The sequence below is a fragment of the Ostrinia nubilalis genome, chromosome 25 (genome assembly GCF_963855985.1).
Source record: "Ostrinia nubilalis chromosome 25, ilOstNubi1.1, whole genome shotgun sequence".
NCBI classification, from domain to species: Eukaryota; Metazoa; Arthropoda; class Insecta; order Lepidoptera; family Crambidae; genus Ostrinia; species Ostrinia nubilalis.
Genome location: NC_087112.1, coordinates 10685528 through 10699921, shown reverse-complemented (window position 1 = coordinate 10699921; position 14394 = coordinate 10685528). Strand labels below are relative to the sequence as shown.

The 14394-nt window shown below is 36.6% G+C and overlaps 1 protein-coding gene across 1 annotated transcript in view; it reads left to right on the top strand.

The window, feature by feature from the left end:
* The first annotated feature begins 621 nt into the window (after positions 1-621).
* The window catches only part of LOC135084121 (uncharacterized), a 57172-nt gene continuing 43399 nt past the window's right edge, over positions 622-14394 (top strand). The window contains exons 1-4 of the mRNA XM_063978866.1: positions 622-1043; positions 6446-6523; positions 13233-13371; positions 13537-13706. Of these exons, the coding sequence (XP_063834936.1) occupies positions 837-1043; positions 6446-6523; positions 13233-13371; positions 13537-13706 (594 nt within the window). The 5' untranslated portion in view covers positions 622-836. The remainder of the gene's footprint in view (positions 1044-6445; positions 6524-13232; positions 13372-13536; positions 13707-14394) is intronic.

Genomic DNA, 14394 nt, shown 5'->3' with positions numbered 1-14394 from the left:
TTCCAGTTTACGTCAATCACAATAATTTCCGTCAACCTGCACCAACTCTCAATGTCTGAGCCAGCATCCTCCATGTAAAACTTGATGAGTTGCGTAGCGTAGGTGTGCATGCTGAAAGATTTATCTCCTTTGAATAGTGCCCTTCGAATCCCACTTCTGATAAAGGCACTGGGTCTCTATCAGAAGGAACTCTAGGGGTGGAATCTCCATTGGCGTGGGTTAACGGGCAAGGAGATAATATCTTGGATGGTTGACAATCACTTTTCCTACAATTTAACGTTCCACCAAACTCAACACGCTCTCAAAGATAACCTCGTAGCCGCTTGCTCACACTTGACATGACACAACTGATTGACAGTTATCTTTTTCTGCGCATCAGTCGGGTGTTACGTTTAGGAATCACAAACCTTCTGCTCTACAGATTTCTACAGATAACATAATATTAAGATTGGTACTATTAATCATCAATAATAATTTGCAGCATCTGTGTCCGGCGCCGACATACATATTTCATTACCAGTGCATGCATGTCCTTACAAAATATTATATTTACTTACACTATCTTCGTAAATGACAAAATGAGAACCTGAATTATTTTTTTAGTCAGGCAACACTGGTTTCGAAAGTTCAATTTCGCATGGCGGACGTGCAAGTGGGTGCTGTTATTTGTTAGTGATAATTTTCAATAATTTAACTCATTGTGGTTCCTTATGGAAAGAGTAATTCTAATGCTTGTATTTCTTTGTGGTCGTGCATTATTTATTCCTTAACGGTTGATGATGTTATATAGTTGTTTATAGTTTTATTGTGTGAACTGCATACCATTTTTCATAAAAATGGGAAAATGTGACGAAGCCAATGTCGAAGTTAGTATGGGGGACTCAGCGTCCCCCATGAAACCGGATAATTTCACCTTTACGGTGCCCCCTGAGGCTCCTGTCTTCGAGCCTACCCCAGAGGAGTTCCTGGATCCTCTGGCATACATCAGTAAAATAAGGCCAATCGCCGAGAAGTCAGGGATCTGCAAGATAAAACCACCAGCGGTGAGTGACTTTCTTTGTCTTCAAAGCGTGCATCTTACCGTTTTTGCCCCAATTAGCCTATTTCAGTGTAAATTATCGCGTTGCAATGTAATTTTCTAACCTTAGAACGATACGCAGATTTCGTGTGATGCAACCATATTACACCGTGTAGAGCATTTGCGTGTTATCTAAATTTCGGTTTTATGATTTAATCTTGAATAATACGTGTCAAAGCACCATTTGAAGTAAATTGTGTACTGCAATTGCATTTAAATTTTGTTGTATGAGGATGCAATATTGTATTGAAAATCTGGTTGCCATTTTGTGTAGTGTCCTCCTGCCTACGATAGTTTAGATAAAAAAAGAATTGTCGCGACTTTTTTGTCGTAAATAACTGCAATCCCCACAGTGGCAGTAGATTGCTTAGGATTTTTTGTTAAAATTTAAATATTTAACATCAGTGCTGCCTTTGTTACAAAATCTACTGGGGTTCACAGTGTGCATGCACATATACATACCCATCTGATTTTAATATGCAAGTCCTACAAAGGTTTTGTTCTGAGAAATGTCTGAACCATTCATTTGAGTGTTAAAACCACTATTGCACAGTTCAACAAGGACAATATTGTGCATGATTCCAATTCTTTCAACACTGATGTGCTGTCACTTCTACTTACAAAAATATATTTCAATCATCATAGGTTTTGATTGCCCCATATTTAATTGAATTAGTCATTAAATCGAACACATTTGCTTAATATTTATTACTAAACTAAAATATTATGAAAATTTAGTAAAACTAGGAGTGGTGCATGAGACAAACACTTACCTCCCTACAAAATTTGTGAAAGGATAGTATAGAATTAACCAAAAAATGGTCCCTTCTCTGTGTAAAATTTGGCATCTGCTTAAAATGCTTGTTCCCTCATGGGAATTTTAGGTTTTAAATGTTAATTTTGAGGATAAAATGACATGTGATTGTGTCCTTGTTTTATTGTAACCTTTTTTGAAACTCACATTATGTCCCTGATTCAGAATGATTCTATACCTGTTGCTTTGCAAAAAAGTATTTGTAACTCATTATTTAGGGTTCCAATTTTAAAATCATAATTTTGTAGGTTAGTTACTGTCTACCTGCGATATGTACTTTTATTGTACATTCCTTTAATTGATGAATCAATTTTCCTCCTCATCATTAGACCAAATTGTCTTCAAGTTGACTAACTTATAATATGTTTAAATTAATGTTGTTAAATGTTATGAAATAATTTACCAAAATGTAAAATTATTTAACTTCTGCAAGAAACTAATCAGTTCCATTATTTTTAAATTCATTTGTTCGATTTAGTCTTTAAATGATAATTAAGAAATATTATTTAATAAAATGAACAAGTTTTAAAGGCCTTCTATCTACTTTGTTTACTTTTAAATTCTACCATTGTTGTCAAACAAATGTAGTGTTATTTTGAATCTCGCATGTTCTTGATAAGGGGCCATCCATAAAGTACGTCACACGAATTTCATGATTTTTTGACCCCTCCCCCGTCCTTGTCACAGGTGGTCACATTTCTGAGACCCCCCCCCCCCCTAGTGTGACGTCACATGTTTTGCAATTTCACATCGAAAAATTATTAAATTAACAAAAAATAGCAACAAATAGAAACAATAAAATCACGCGCGAGGTACGGTTCATTTGGCGGCATTATAGGCCAGTAGAATTAGATTTTAAATGTGAAATAATTCCTACAAAAGATTTTATTGATTTAATGGCTTCATTGGTTGCCCATTAAAACTCTCCTAGGTTTTCGACTTCGACGGAGTTGTGCTTAAGTGGTGGGGGTATTTTTCAGTTTAATTTATATTTCAAATTACGTGATTAGTACCTCTAGATATATTAGATTTCGAAATGTGATGTCACAAAACTTAGGACCCCTCCCACCCCTTGTCACACCATGTCACACTTTGTCGACCCCCTCCCCCCCTCTTTACGTGTGACGTACTTTATGGATGACCCCTAAGGGTCATTCCATCGTTTCGGGTGTTACGTTCGTACACACATATTCAACAATTTCATGTATTTTGAAATAGTATTTTAATAATGTTAGTGCCTTAATCTGTCCGTTTTTAGTTGTTTTATTTAAATAATAAAGTTTGTACAGCTTAGAATGTAGGATAACGAAAATATGAGTCGAAAAGTGTGCGTTTCGGGCGTTACGAGATTTTGCCTCTATGTTCTGACTGTTGCTGCATTTACTCGAGATTTAGCGAATTTTCTTAAGGAATCATACCTAAAACTTACAGGACTTCTAAAGTATGAAATTTACAAACCATGTAACATACAATCACTGTTAAATAAAACGTTTTACTATTTTTTTATAAATTTTTTCTTTGTTTCGGGTGTTACAATGGTTTTGTTTCGGGTGTTACGAGTACGAAAATTCAACGCGTTTTATCGATAAAATCGGTGTTTTATTAGTATCTAGGTACTACAAAATAAAAAGTACAACAAATAAACACAATTAGAGCGAATTCTGGTTTGAAATTACGAAGCAGCTTTTTTTAAAAAATATACAAAGTTCAAGTTTAATTTTTCCTCAGAATATAGCTTTTTCTATTGTTTTTGGCTTGAAATAGCATTACTTTAATTTCTAATTACGATATTTATTGGAAATGTCAAACATCGACCCTTTTTAGCAATACCTTAATTTTAGTGTTAAGTCGACATTTCAAAAAAGTCTTAAATTGAGAAATATGACTCCTTTTCCGATTCCAGCGTTAGTGGGAGGTCAAAGGACCCTCACAGTAATACTTTTTCACTTCTCCAAGCAATATGCACACAATATCGACACATAAATAAAAATGTAATACCCGAAACGTTTCGGGTGTTACAGTTTTTAATCATGAAAGAAACATACTAAATTAGTATCATGCTCAGATATTAGTTAGTATTTGAAATCATTACTACCATGACCTTTTTTTTACCAAATATTGTTAACCTAATCCATGTGTAAGGTACAATAATAAAACAAATACCTGTTTTTCTGTTTCGGGTGTTACATCGCCGAAGTAACAAGAAAACACACTTAAAACTTGATGATTATCAATTTTTTTGGGACTATGACGTTATCTACCAATACTATGATAAATACCCTCGAATCATATAGTGGCAAAACGTTTCACAGATTGATAGTTTTTTTTTAAGCGTATTACTAATAATTAGAGAGAAAATGATCATTCAGACAGTTGACTTAAGTATAGACTTTGAAGACTAATAACTTAAAAATTACTTGTTTCTCTCAGATTTTTTTTGGTGCACATTATAATTAGGAATGTATACTTTCAAAATTCATCAGATGTAATGCGAAAAGAACATATTTAGTTTTTCACCCTCGGTAACATTTGTCATGGAATGACCCATAAGTTATTTTCATTGTATTTCATCATCTCATCATCATCATCTCAGCCATAGGACTTCCACTGCTGAACATAGGCCTCCCCCAATGCTTCATTGTATTTAATCAACTCAATTACAAATAAACGTTCCTCAATAATATATTTTTAGTGATTAAACAAGTTATGTCAATATCAAGGTGTTATTGAACTCTTTATCATCTAAGCGCCTATTATAATTTTCAAGATATTGAATATTGATGTTCATGATTATGAAAAAATATTGGACAAACCACCATTCATCAACATTATTTTGTTGCTTTTTGAAAAGATGATAAAATCAATTTATAACTAATGATTGTATAACAGTCCGTTCTTATCTAGATAATAATTATCTAATTTTATGTAGGTAATGCCCAAAAGCTAAAATGATAGTCTTTATTCCAAAACTAGCGACCCCTGCTTCGCACAGGTACAATGTATTATACTTAAAAACCGTCCTCTTGAATCACTCTTAAAACTACGTATTTTGATGCGCGTTTTTTTAATAGATCTATTAAAAAAACGCGCATCAAAATACGTAGTTTTAAAGATTAAAACATGTAGGGAGGGAGGGAGGACAGACACTGAAGTGACTTTGTTTTATTTATAACTAGCTGACCCGGCGAACTTTGTTCCGCCTTAATGGCAATGAAAAAGCAGACTTTTTTTTATTTCGAACGGGTTAAAAAGTATCCTATGTCCTTCTCCTGGCTCTAAACTACCTCCCTGACAATTTTCAGCTAAATCGGTTCAGCCGTTCTTGAGTTATAAGTGGTGTAACTAACATGACTTTCTTTTATATATATAGATAAGATAAGATGACCCATGATGATGATGATGATTAACCCACAACAGACGTAGGTACATCATTATTACTCATACTAACAAATTTATAAAGGTATTTCTGCCCTCTGAATAAAATCTCTCGAATCCTACAATACCAATTAAAAGCGAATTATTAAAAAGATATTGAAAAGTGTGCCTAATTTAAGTAAATGTTTTGAAAGAAGATTACCTAATGTAAACAAAGTTGCAATTGCTATCGGATATTTTATTTTCATGAATGAGACAAAGTAATCTTAAAAGTTTTGTTATTCATTTACTACATAATAGAGTAATATCTCGTTAGCAATATTATTCCAAATGATTAACATAGTAGCTGCAAATATTTGTTTTTTGTTTCATGCAAAGTTTTTTTATAAGTAGATACAAGAAACATCTATTAAAATGATTCTTGTGCTATAATAAAAGGTAACAACAAGTTCACTCATAATAGAAATCAGGAAAAGTGTATTTATTATCCTCACTATTATTTTTATAGAGCAATTACACTGTTCGGTCACCAGTGCCATCATATACGTCGGCTTATAAATTCAGCATTCATTAATAATCCGCTCCGTTTATGCGTTGAGGCACACTGGCTATTTCCTCTCGTATCGCATTCAGATTTAAATACATATTAAAGTACAGTCAGCAACACACTATGGTGTATTGCATAGTTGTAATTTTGCAATAAAAATGTATATTTTAACTTGCTGTTGACTGTACGTACAGTTAGGTCAATATTTGCTACTTATTTATGGTGGAAATATAAATAGATACACTATAGAGAAGACCATATATGTTTTCTTGATATTTGAGTGCATGGTTTTCGTGGCAGTAAAAAACGCTGCTTACTTAATATTACTGTTTATATTAGGTATTTGTCACTTTACACTTTATACCATTTATCTTTAGTGCTTAAAATATTGGTTTTTCTGAATATTGGTTATTAATTTGATTTATTATTTTCCTTACGACTTTTTTATTCTGTGCAAGTTTAAATAAAATTAACTTATGGTGCTCTAAAGGACGTATTGCGAAATCTCGAGGATTAGAAGTAAACACCGTGTATGTGAAGTTTATTGCGAAATCACACACCTATCGCACAAAACGCAGTTGTCTGTTGTTATTTATTGTTGCTTATATGTATTTATATTTATTTATTGCAGCACTGGCAGCCGCCATTCGCGGTGGACGTAGATCGACTCCGGTTCACGCCTCGCATCCAGCGCCTCAACGAGTTGGAGGTGAGTCCTTTATCTTCTTGTTATCGTGTCCACAACAAACCTACACAGTGTCAGCTAGTGTCCGACCGAATGTTCGGTTTCGGTTTCGTTTTCGGTTGAGTTTCGGTAAAACACGAGTTTCGGTTTAGTTTCGTTTTCGGCGGCAAACTTGCCGAAACTACGACCGAAACCGAATGTGCATTCGGGAGTTTCCGCGCTGTTATCGGTCATGTTCGGCGCGTTGAATGAGTGAATGAATCCGATCAGAGCCAATGTCGTGATTCGCTCGCTTGTTTGTTTGCTGTTAGTTTTGTTTTGTTGTGGTGGCGAGTTTTCGAGTGATTTATTTTGAATTTGGTAAGTTTTATCTCGTTTTATGTCGTTGTAACATAAGAGCGGGTAGTAAATATTAAAAAAAAATATTTGGCTTCGCGCGCGTGGACTACATTATCTACATATTTTCAAAATAAAATTTAGCCTATGTTACTCGTGGATAATGTAGCTTTCGAATGGTGAAAGAATTTTTTAAAACGGTCCAGTAGTTTTTAAGCCTATTCATTACAACCAAACAAACAAATAAACAAAGTTTCCTCTTTATAATATTAGTGTAGATGACTGATAAAAGTATAATCAAGTTTAATCTAACCTATAATTTATTTTTGGTTCGCAAATGCTATACGTAAACAAACATTAGTTAAGTGTTAAGTAGGTAGTTAGTAATGACTATACCTAGTGCATTTCATGGTGATAATATTATGGATTCAGAGTTTCAAAGTTCATTTTAGTATTTATCATCAAGGTATCCAAGTGGCAAGTACAGTAGATACTAACTTACGTACTACCAATTTTGTATTGAGAAATTATTAAGGTAAAAGACCCGACCATGGGACGGGTTATGTAGATGTCCTGAATATTGCGAATAATTAAAAAAATCTAGACTATAAATCCTTCTTTTTCTTTTTTAATACATAATTTGATTCCTTTTAGAGTATAAAAGGCGCTTTATAAGTTCAATTTTAATGCAATTTAAAGAGAAAACAATAAAGACTGACTGATTATAATAACGTTTTCTTTATTTTTCCTTCAAAATATGAGCCTAGTAAGGAAGTTTCGGTTTCGGTTTCGGCCGAAATAGACACCGTTGCCGAAATTCGTTTTCGGTTTCGGTTTCGGTCGTAAAACTAGTTTCGGTCGGACACTAGTGTCAGCCCAAAACTCCGCTACAAGAGTGGCGTTGTCAGCAGCATTCATTAAATCCTCCTGCGTGCAGTTGCTGAGTTCCGTACCAATGTGTCCATACTCCAGGAGCTCGATGTCACTCAGCGTTTATCAATCGTAGTACAGTCGCGCATACTGCAATACTTCGGACATGTCTCGAGGCGGGATGACAACTCCATAGAACGACTGGTCGTCCAGGAATCCGATCGCGTGGCAGGTCACCAATGCGCTGGACCGACCAAGTGAAAGCAGCAGTGGGAGACCGCTTATGTGACTGCACCAGACAGTCTGCCAATAGAGAGAGATGGAGGGAGACCGTGCGGAGAGTTGTATCCGCCTCTACAACCGATGTGATGTGAACAACGCCTCAACGTGACCACGACCGCTCTGCCAAGAGCGTAACGAATAAGAAGAAGTGCAGTTGCTCGGGCACTCAGGGCACGACATCATGTGCTTCATCGACTGGGGAACAAAACCGCACCTGCACTCCAAGTTTGAGCCATCCAAGAATCCCCACCTGAACAGATTGTCCTTACTACGGCCGACCTGCGTCCGAAGTCTATTTAAGGACTTCCAGGTAAGCCAGGGGAGCTCATGTCCAGGTGAAGGACTCTCAGGCATTCCCTGAGTCTCATGCAAACGTCTCACGTGGCAATGTAAAAAAAATTAAGGCTACTATTGCAGATACTTTCGTAAATTCTAACTACAAATTGGCAATGTTAAAAACTCGTGAATACATTACACACAATGTCACTAGCATACAATTATGTAAAAAACAACAGGCTGTTTTTATTTTATCGATAAAAAGAAACGTGATAGTGTTGTAGTGGCTTCACATTGTGGCAGTAATCGTCTTTGCCATAAGCCAGTGACTGGCATGCAAGTGGCACAGTAGCTGCTCAGCATAATAGTTTTTAGCACTGAACTGGCACATTACTAACCAATGATAAATGTACACTAACTTTTGTTGGTGTTAATTGGTGATTAATATCGACAAGTACACTTCATACCAGTTATCGTTGGCGTTAATTTTACGAAATAGGGAAAGAAGATTCATGATTTTCCCTTTTTTGCTCGTAGGTAGGAATTACTACTAAATGTGAAAAATATTACGGCCAATTCTGGTCCTAAAATAACTAAAGAGTGACAATAGTCATCAAGTTTATTTGGAGATCATTTGTTTACGTCACAAAATTAGCTAAAAACGCTGATGTGTGACTTAGTATAAAAAATAATGCTTTAAGATCGCTTCGGCGATTGACCTCATCATTTGTGCATACTACTTTTTTCTTTTGGTTTTTGTGTGAATTTGAATAACAAGCACCTTCTGTCTATTTAGGATTTACATCTACACATACTTGACCTTTAGTGTACAGACGACAACAGATCAAAAACTAAACACTGCACTCCGCTGCGACATGTTATCTATGAGGCTGTATAGGCGCTATGTCGCAACAAAAATGTTTTAGTCTGATAATATGCCGTCGACTGTAATACATCACTATGTAAACATTCAAGTTTACTTAAATTAACACTTATTTTAAAATAATTAATTATTGAGTTAGTGATATCTGCCACAATTTTAAAGCCGGGTCTCTAGTGCGCCGTCCACGTGCGTCCACGCACAATATTTGCGTTATATTACACTTATGTCCGTTTTCACCATCAATCCCTGATTTTGAAGTGACCCGGTAACAAATAACAGGAATTTTGTTGTCATAGGGGTCACTTAAAAATTAGGGATTGATGGTGAAAACGGGCATTAATCTTACATTACACCCGCCTGGATCCGGCTTTACGCACGGCAGGACGCGTTTAGGCGCGAAAAGCCCAAACAATAAACAAGCTGGCCAGCCGAATCGGACTACACGACAATGCGAAACCAGTCCCATCGAGATCAATGTCATGCAAATATAACGACCTCGCTCGCTTTGCGACTGCATAGAAACTGCGTGTGCGATCGTTATCACGGCGAAGACGACTAGCAACGGTCGTGTTGAGGATCATTTTAGAGAAGTTAAATAAGGTACGGGTAAAGTGCGAAACTGACTCAGTTCTTGAGCTAGTGGAGCGGTGCGCGAGGGCTGTATTTTTGTAAGTCAGATGTCGAGAGACTTCAGAAATGTAAACTGTGGCGGCTCTGCTACGTCACTCGTCAATTCTCCCCCACTGCAGGAACCTATTTTGTAATGCTCTTCATCATCATCATTTCAGTCATAGGACGCCCACTATTGATCATAGGGCTCCCCCAATGATTTCCATATTGAGCCGTTGGCAGCGGCCAAAGGTGGACAAGGACAAGGTGGACCAACGACCTCATAAAGGTAGCAGGAAGGCGCTACCAACCAGATATTTTTTTCTATGCCTGTAATACATTTTATTCAGCGACCATTTAGATCCAAAATAAGCAGAATTTTATGGGGCTAGATAATGGATTAACTAATTTAAATAATAAAAACATGAATATGTCATAAACGTCCTTGACTATGAATTTAAATGCTAGGGCCCATAGCATTATAATTTATCCCCCGCGGGATTCGAACCACAGCTGGCGATGTAGCCGATACGCGAACCACCTTGACTTGTAGACGTTATAGAATTCACACTTTTAAAAAGTGTTATCTTTGCGAGTTTCTTTTTACAAAAAAGGTAAAATAAAACGCATTTTGTGAAGCTTTTGATGTAAGTACAAACCTAACTGGAAGTCAGATATCGATTGATCTATAAATAAGTTCGCTGCATTGTGCATTATTAATATGGTATCGTATCGTAACATACATACATACAAGTACAGTTCAAATATATGACCAGCATATCTGTTGGGTAAATCTTTAATGAAGATCACCTTCATCAATGTAATTAGAAATGTTTTATGATACTAGCGACTCGCCCCGATTTCTCATACGTAAATTGATGTCATAAACCTTGAAATGAAACGATTTTTACTTGCATTTGTATTTTTTTTTTCAATTTCTGACCTATTTGTTTTTATTTTGATACGTTTTTCTCACTAAGTACTTACTAAAACAGAAACAGTTGTGTGTTTGCGTCATATTATTACCTAATCAATATATTCCAAATGCATCTATTATTCTTTTTTTTTACACTAGAAAAATAAACGAATTCTCTATGGCACACTCAACTACATATTTAAATGTTAATGATAAATGCAAATTTCAAAATGTTTTATCTATTAGGTCTATTTATTAGGTCTATTTATTTAAATAAATTGTGTTTCAAAACCATGTTTTTGTGATACCCCTTTGGTGCCTATTAAATTGTGATTAACCTGGTATGAGCTATCTATAATCTATTAAAATGCAAGATGAATAGAAAAATATGTAATACATATGTAATTAGAATACTGGAAGGAAAAAATGTTATTGAATCTCGTGGTCGTGAATCTATTACGATATTCGCTTTATGCTTGTTACACACACATGTAGCAAGCCAGGTAAAGTACCCAAGATTAGTGAAAAAGAAAAATAATTCGTCTCGTCATTTTGTTGCTGGCTAGCTACCACCATCTTATCTAAGTCTGTCGCCATAACAACAATGATAACAGCATTGTTGTGTTCCGGCAGTTAGAGGTAAGATAGTCAGTTCCTCCGTGGTTGAGGATTCCGGGTGAAGCTCGCTTCCACCTTCGGCCTGATCATCACTTACCATCAGGTGAGATACAGGCCAAGAGCTTCCTCGTTGAGGATAAAAAAAAGTGTTTTTTTCCTGTAATGCGGTTTCGCCACGCGTGCGGATCTGGTCCGCATCGTCCGCATTATTTCATTACAATTTTTTCCTATTACGCGGGCTATACGCATGCGGAACGCATCACAGGAAAATTTTATAAAAAAAAAAAAACCGACTCCAAAAAAAACTACACTAAAAAGTAGAAAAATAATTACTAATTACCTACTTATTTATTAGGACGAATTATTAATATTTATGTAGGTATACCATGATTGATACTTCTGGAGTCGGTGCCAAGATTATGAAACATGTAAAGTTTGCCTGCACCGACTCCAAAAGTATCAATCATGGTATACCTACATAAATATTAATAATTCGTCCTAATAAATAAGTAGGTAATTAGTAATTATTTTTCTACTTTTTAGTGTAGTTTTTTTTGGAGTCGGTTTTATTTTTTTTTATTAAATTTTACTTATTTCTTGCTTTTTAGTTAACTAATTATTACCTTGATGTTACCACTGAAGGTAGGCAGTACATTGAGACAAAAAAAAATTGGTTCATAATCGGCGGAGATATTGCGTATAAAAAAGTTCATCCCCAATTTTCCACCCTTGGGGGTGAAATATTTTCTTCAAATTCGCATGAAACCACCCTTTTGATAATACCTATTCAACAAAAAAATAATCGTTTAAATTGGTTTATAATCGGCGGAGATATTGCGTATAAAAAAGTTCATCCCCAATTTTCCACCCTTGGGGGTTGTTTTTTTTATTATTAAATTTAAATGGGACCACCCTTGAGGTATTACCTATACGCCGAAAAAAGATTTGTTCAAATCGGTTCATATTTGGCGGAGTTATCGCGTAACAAACATAGAAAAAAAAAAAAAAAAACATACGGGTCGAATTGAGAACCTCCTCCTTTTTTGAAGTCGGTTGAAAAAGGCACCAAATGATGCAGCTATTATGCATCGGGTCATTGTCCTTAGTCATTTATGTGATTCCCCTCATCCACTGATACCTCGCTCCATTAGCTTCGTAAACCTTATCAGTTTTAACTTAGCCTCTTAAATCTACACTAAAACGCGATTCAACTTCGCGTTTTAAAACTAAAACAAATCTGAAATTTTACAGCTTTCAATTTAGTTTGGAGTTTGGATAGAGTTTTGAGAGTAGTTTAGTGAACCTCCATTGTTTTACCACTAGGTTCAGGGTTGTAAAACGATGCTAAAACTCGATTTAAACTGCATAGATTAAATCGACCGCCTCTGGCTTCACTAAACTTTTAGTACATATTCTAGAAAATTTTAGCACTTTAAATTCAAAACCCAATAACCGGGGAAAATTGTCGTATTGGAACAATAAAGTGGTAATAGTCAGGTCAAATCGCGCTATAGTGTCATCTGAAAGGTTCTAGTCGAGAACTTTTTCGAGTGCCGGTGATAGGCCTTTTACCCGGTGCCGCGGTGGGCTGAAGATCATTTTGGGGCTATGTGAAGTCAAGTCGCAATGCAATTGGCTTGCTGTGGCCTTCCATGGAGAAGTAGAAGAAGAGTCTTTTGGAGAAAGAGGAGGTCATCTTTCTCCAAAAGACTCTCTCAAAAGACTCTCCGTCATTGTCGAAAATTAAGCCGGAGAAGCCTAGACGCAGACCACAGACTTTGTCGGCCGATAGTTGGGTCGAGCTGTTAATCTTTATAGACATGTATGTCGATTCTTCACACAAATTAGAATCTGGCCCAACAGTTAACTGGACTGTAGTTCGTGGGGAGTCTAACGATGATTACATGACGCTCCTTTATTCTAACCAACATTATTTTTCCCAGGCCATCACCCGGGTCAAGTTAAACTTCCTGGACCAAATCATCAAGTTCTGGGAGCTGCAGGGCTCCGTGCTGAAGATCCCCACTGTCGAGAGGAAGCCCCTCGACCTTTATGCATTGCACAAGATCGTTCGTGAAGCTGGTAAGTTACATTGAAAATAATAGTTTCATTTGACAAAAAACTATGACACAATTTCAATCGCGAACACCCTCATTGATGCATAGCGTATGAAAGGCCCTTTTTACCCAACTGTGCAGAAGGATGGTTATGTTTTTCTTTATCTTTATCACTATCATGTCTTTACAGGCGGCTTCGAAGTCTGTTCCGCGGAGCGCAAATGGTCGAAGATCGCGCGTCGCATGGGCCACCCCCAGGGCAAAGGAATCGGCTCAATCCTCAAGAGCCACTACGAACGCATCCTCTATCCTTACGACGTATTCAAGAGCAGCGGCGTATCTGGCGACAACAAGGAGACTGTAAGTGCCTCTCGCTTCCACTCTAGTACTGATACAGCCACCAGGCCAGGGCAAGGCATCGGCTGCATCCTCAAGAGCCACTATGAACGCATCCTCTATCCATATGACGTGTTCAAGAGCAGTGGCGTATCTGGCGACAATAAGGAGACTGTAAGAGCCACTAACAGCTCCAGGGTAAAATTACATTGGTTACATCCTCAAAAGTTAGCTAAGCTACTCAACGTGTATTTTCTGCCCACACGATTTCAAAAATAGCACCATTCTTATAACATGACTTAAATGTTTTGTAAATTGCACAACTGTGAAAATTCAAAGGTAACACTGACTGGTTTCTTCGATTTTTTTTTCAGCACTAGACGATTCTGTTGTCCTGAAATTGATTTAGGGCACGCTATATTTGATACGTGTCAAAGCCTAGAATATGTGTACTACTCATATTCTTTGAGAATTTCTTTTCAAATATTACTATTTTAGACGTATATTTGTCCTGCCCTTGAAAGTCTGTCCAAAAATAAGTACTACGGCGATTCTGAAACCAATCAACGCTAAACTCCAAAAGTAAACCACAACCACCTTCCAGAAAATCGAAGTAAAAACGGAGCAGACGCCCGAGAAAGCCAACAGCACGGGCCGCAGCCGCTCCGCCAGCAAGGGCCCGCCGGCCGCCTCCACGTCGCCGCATTCTTAT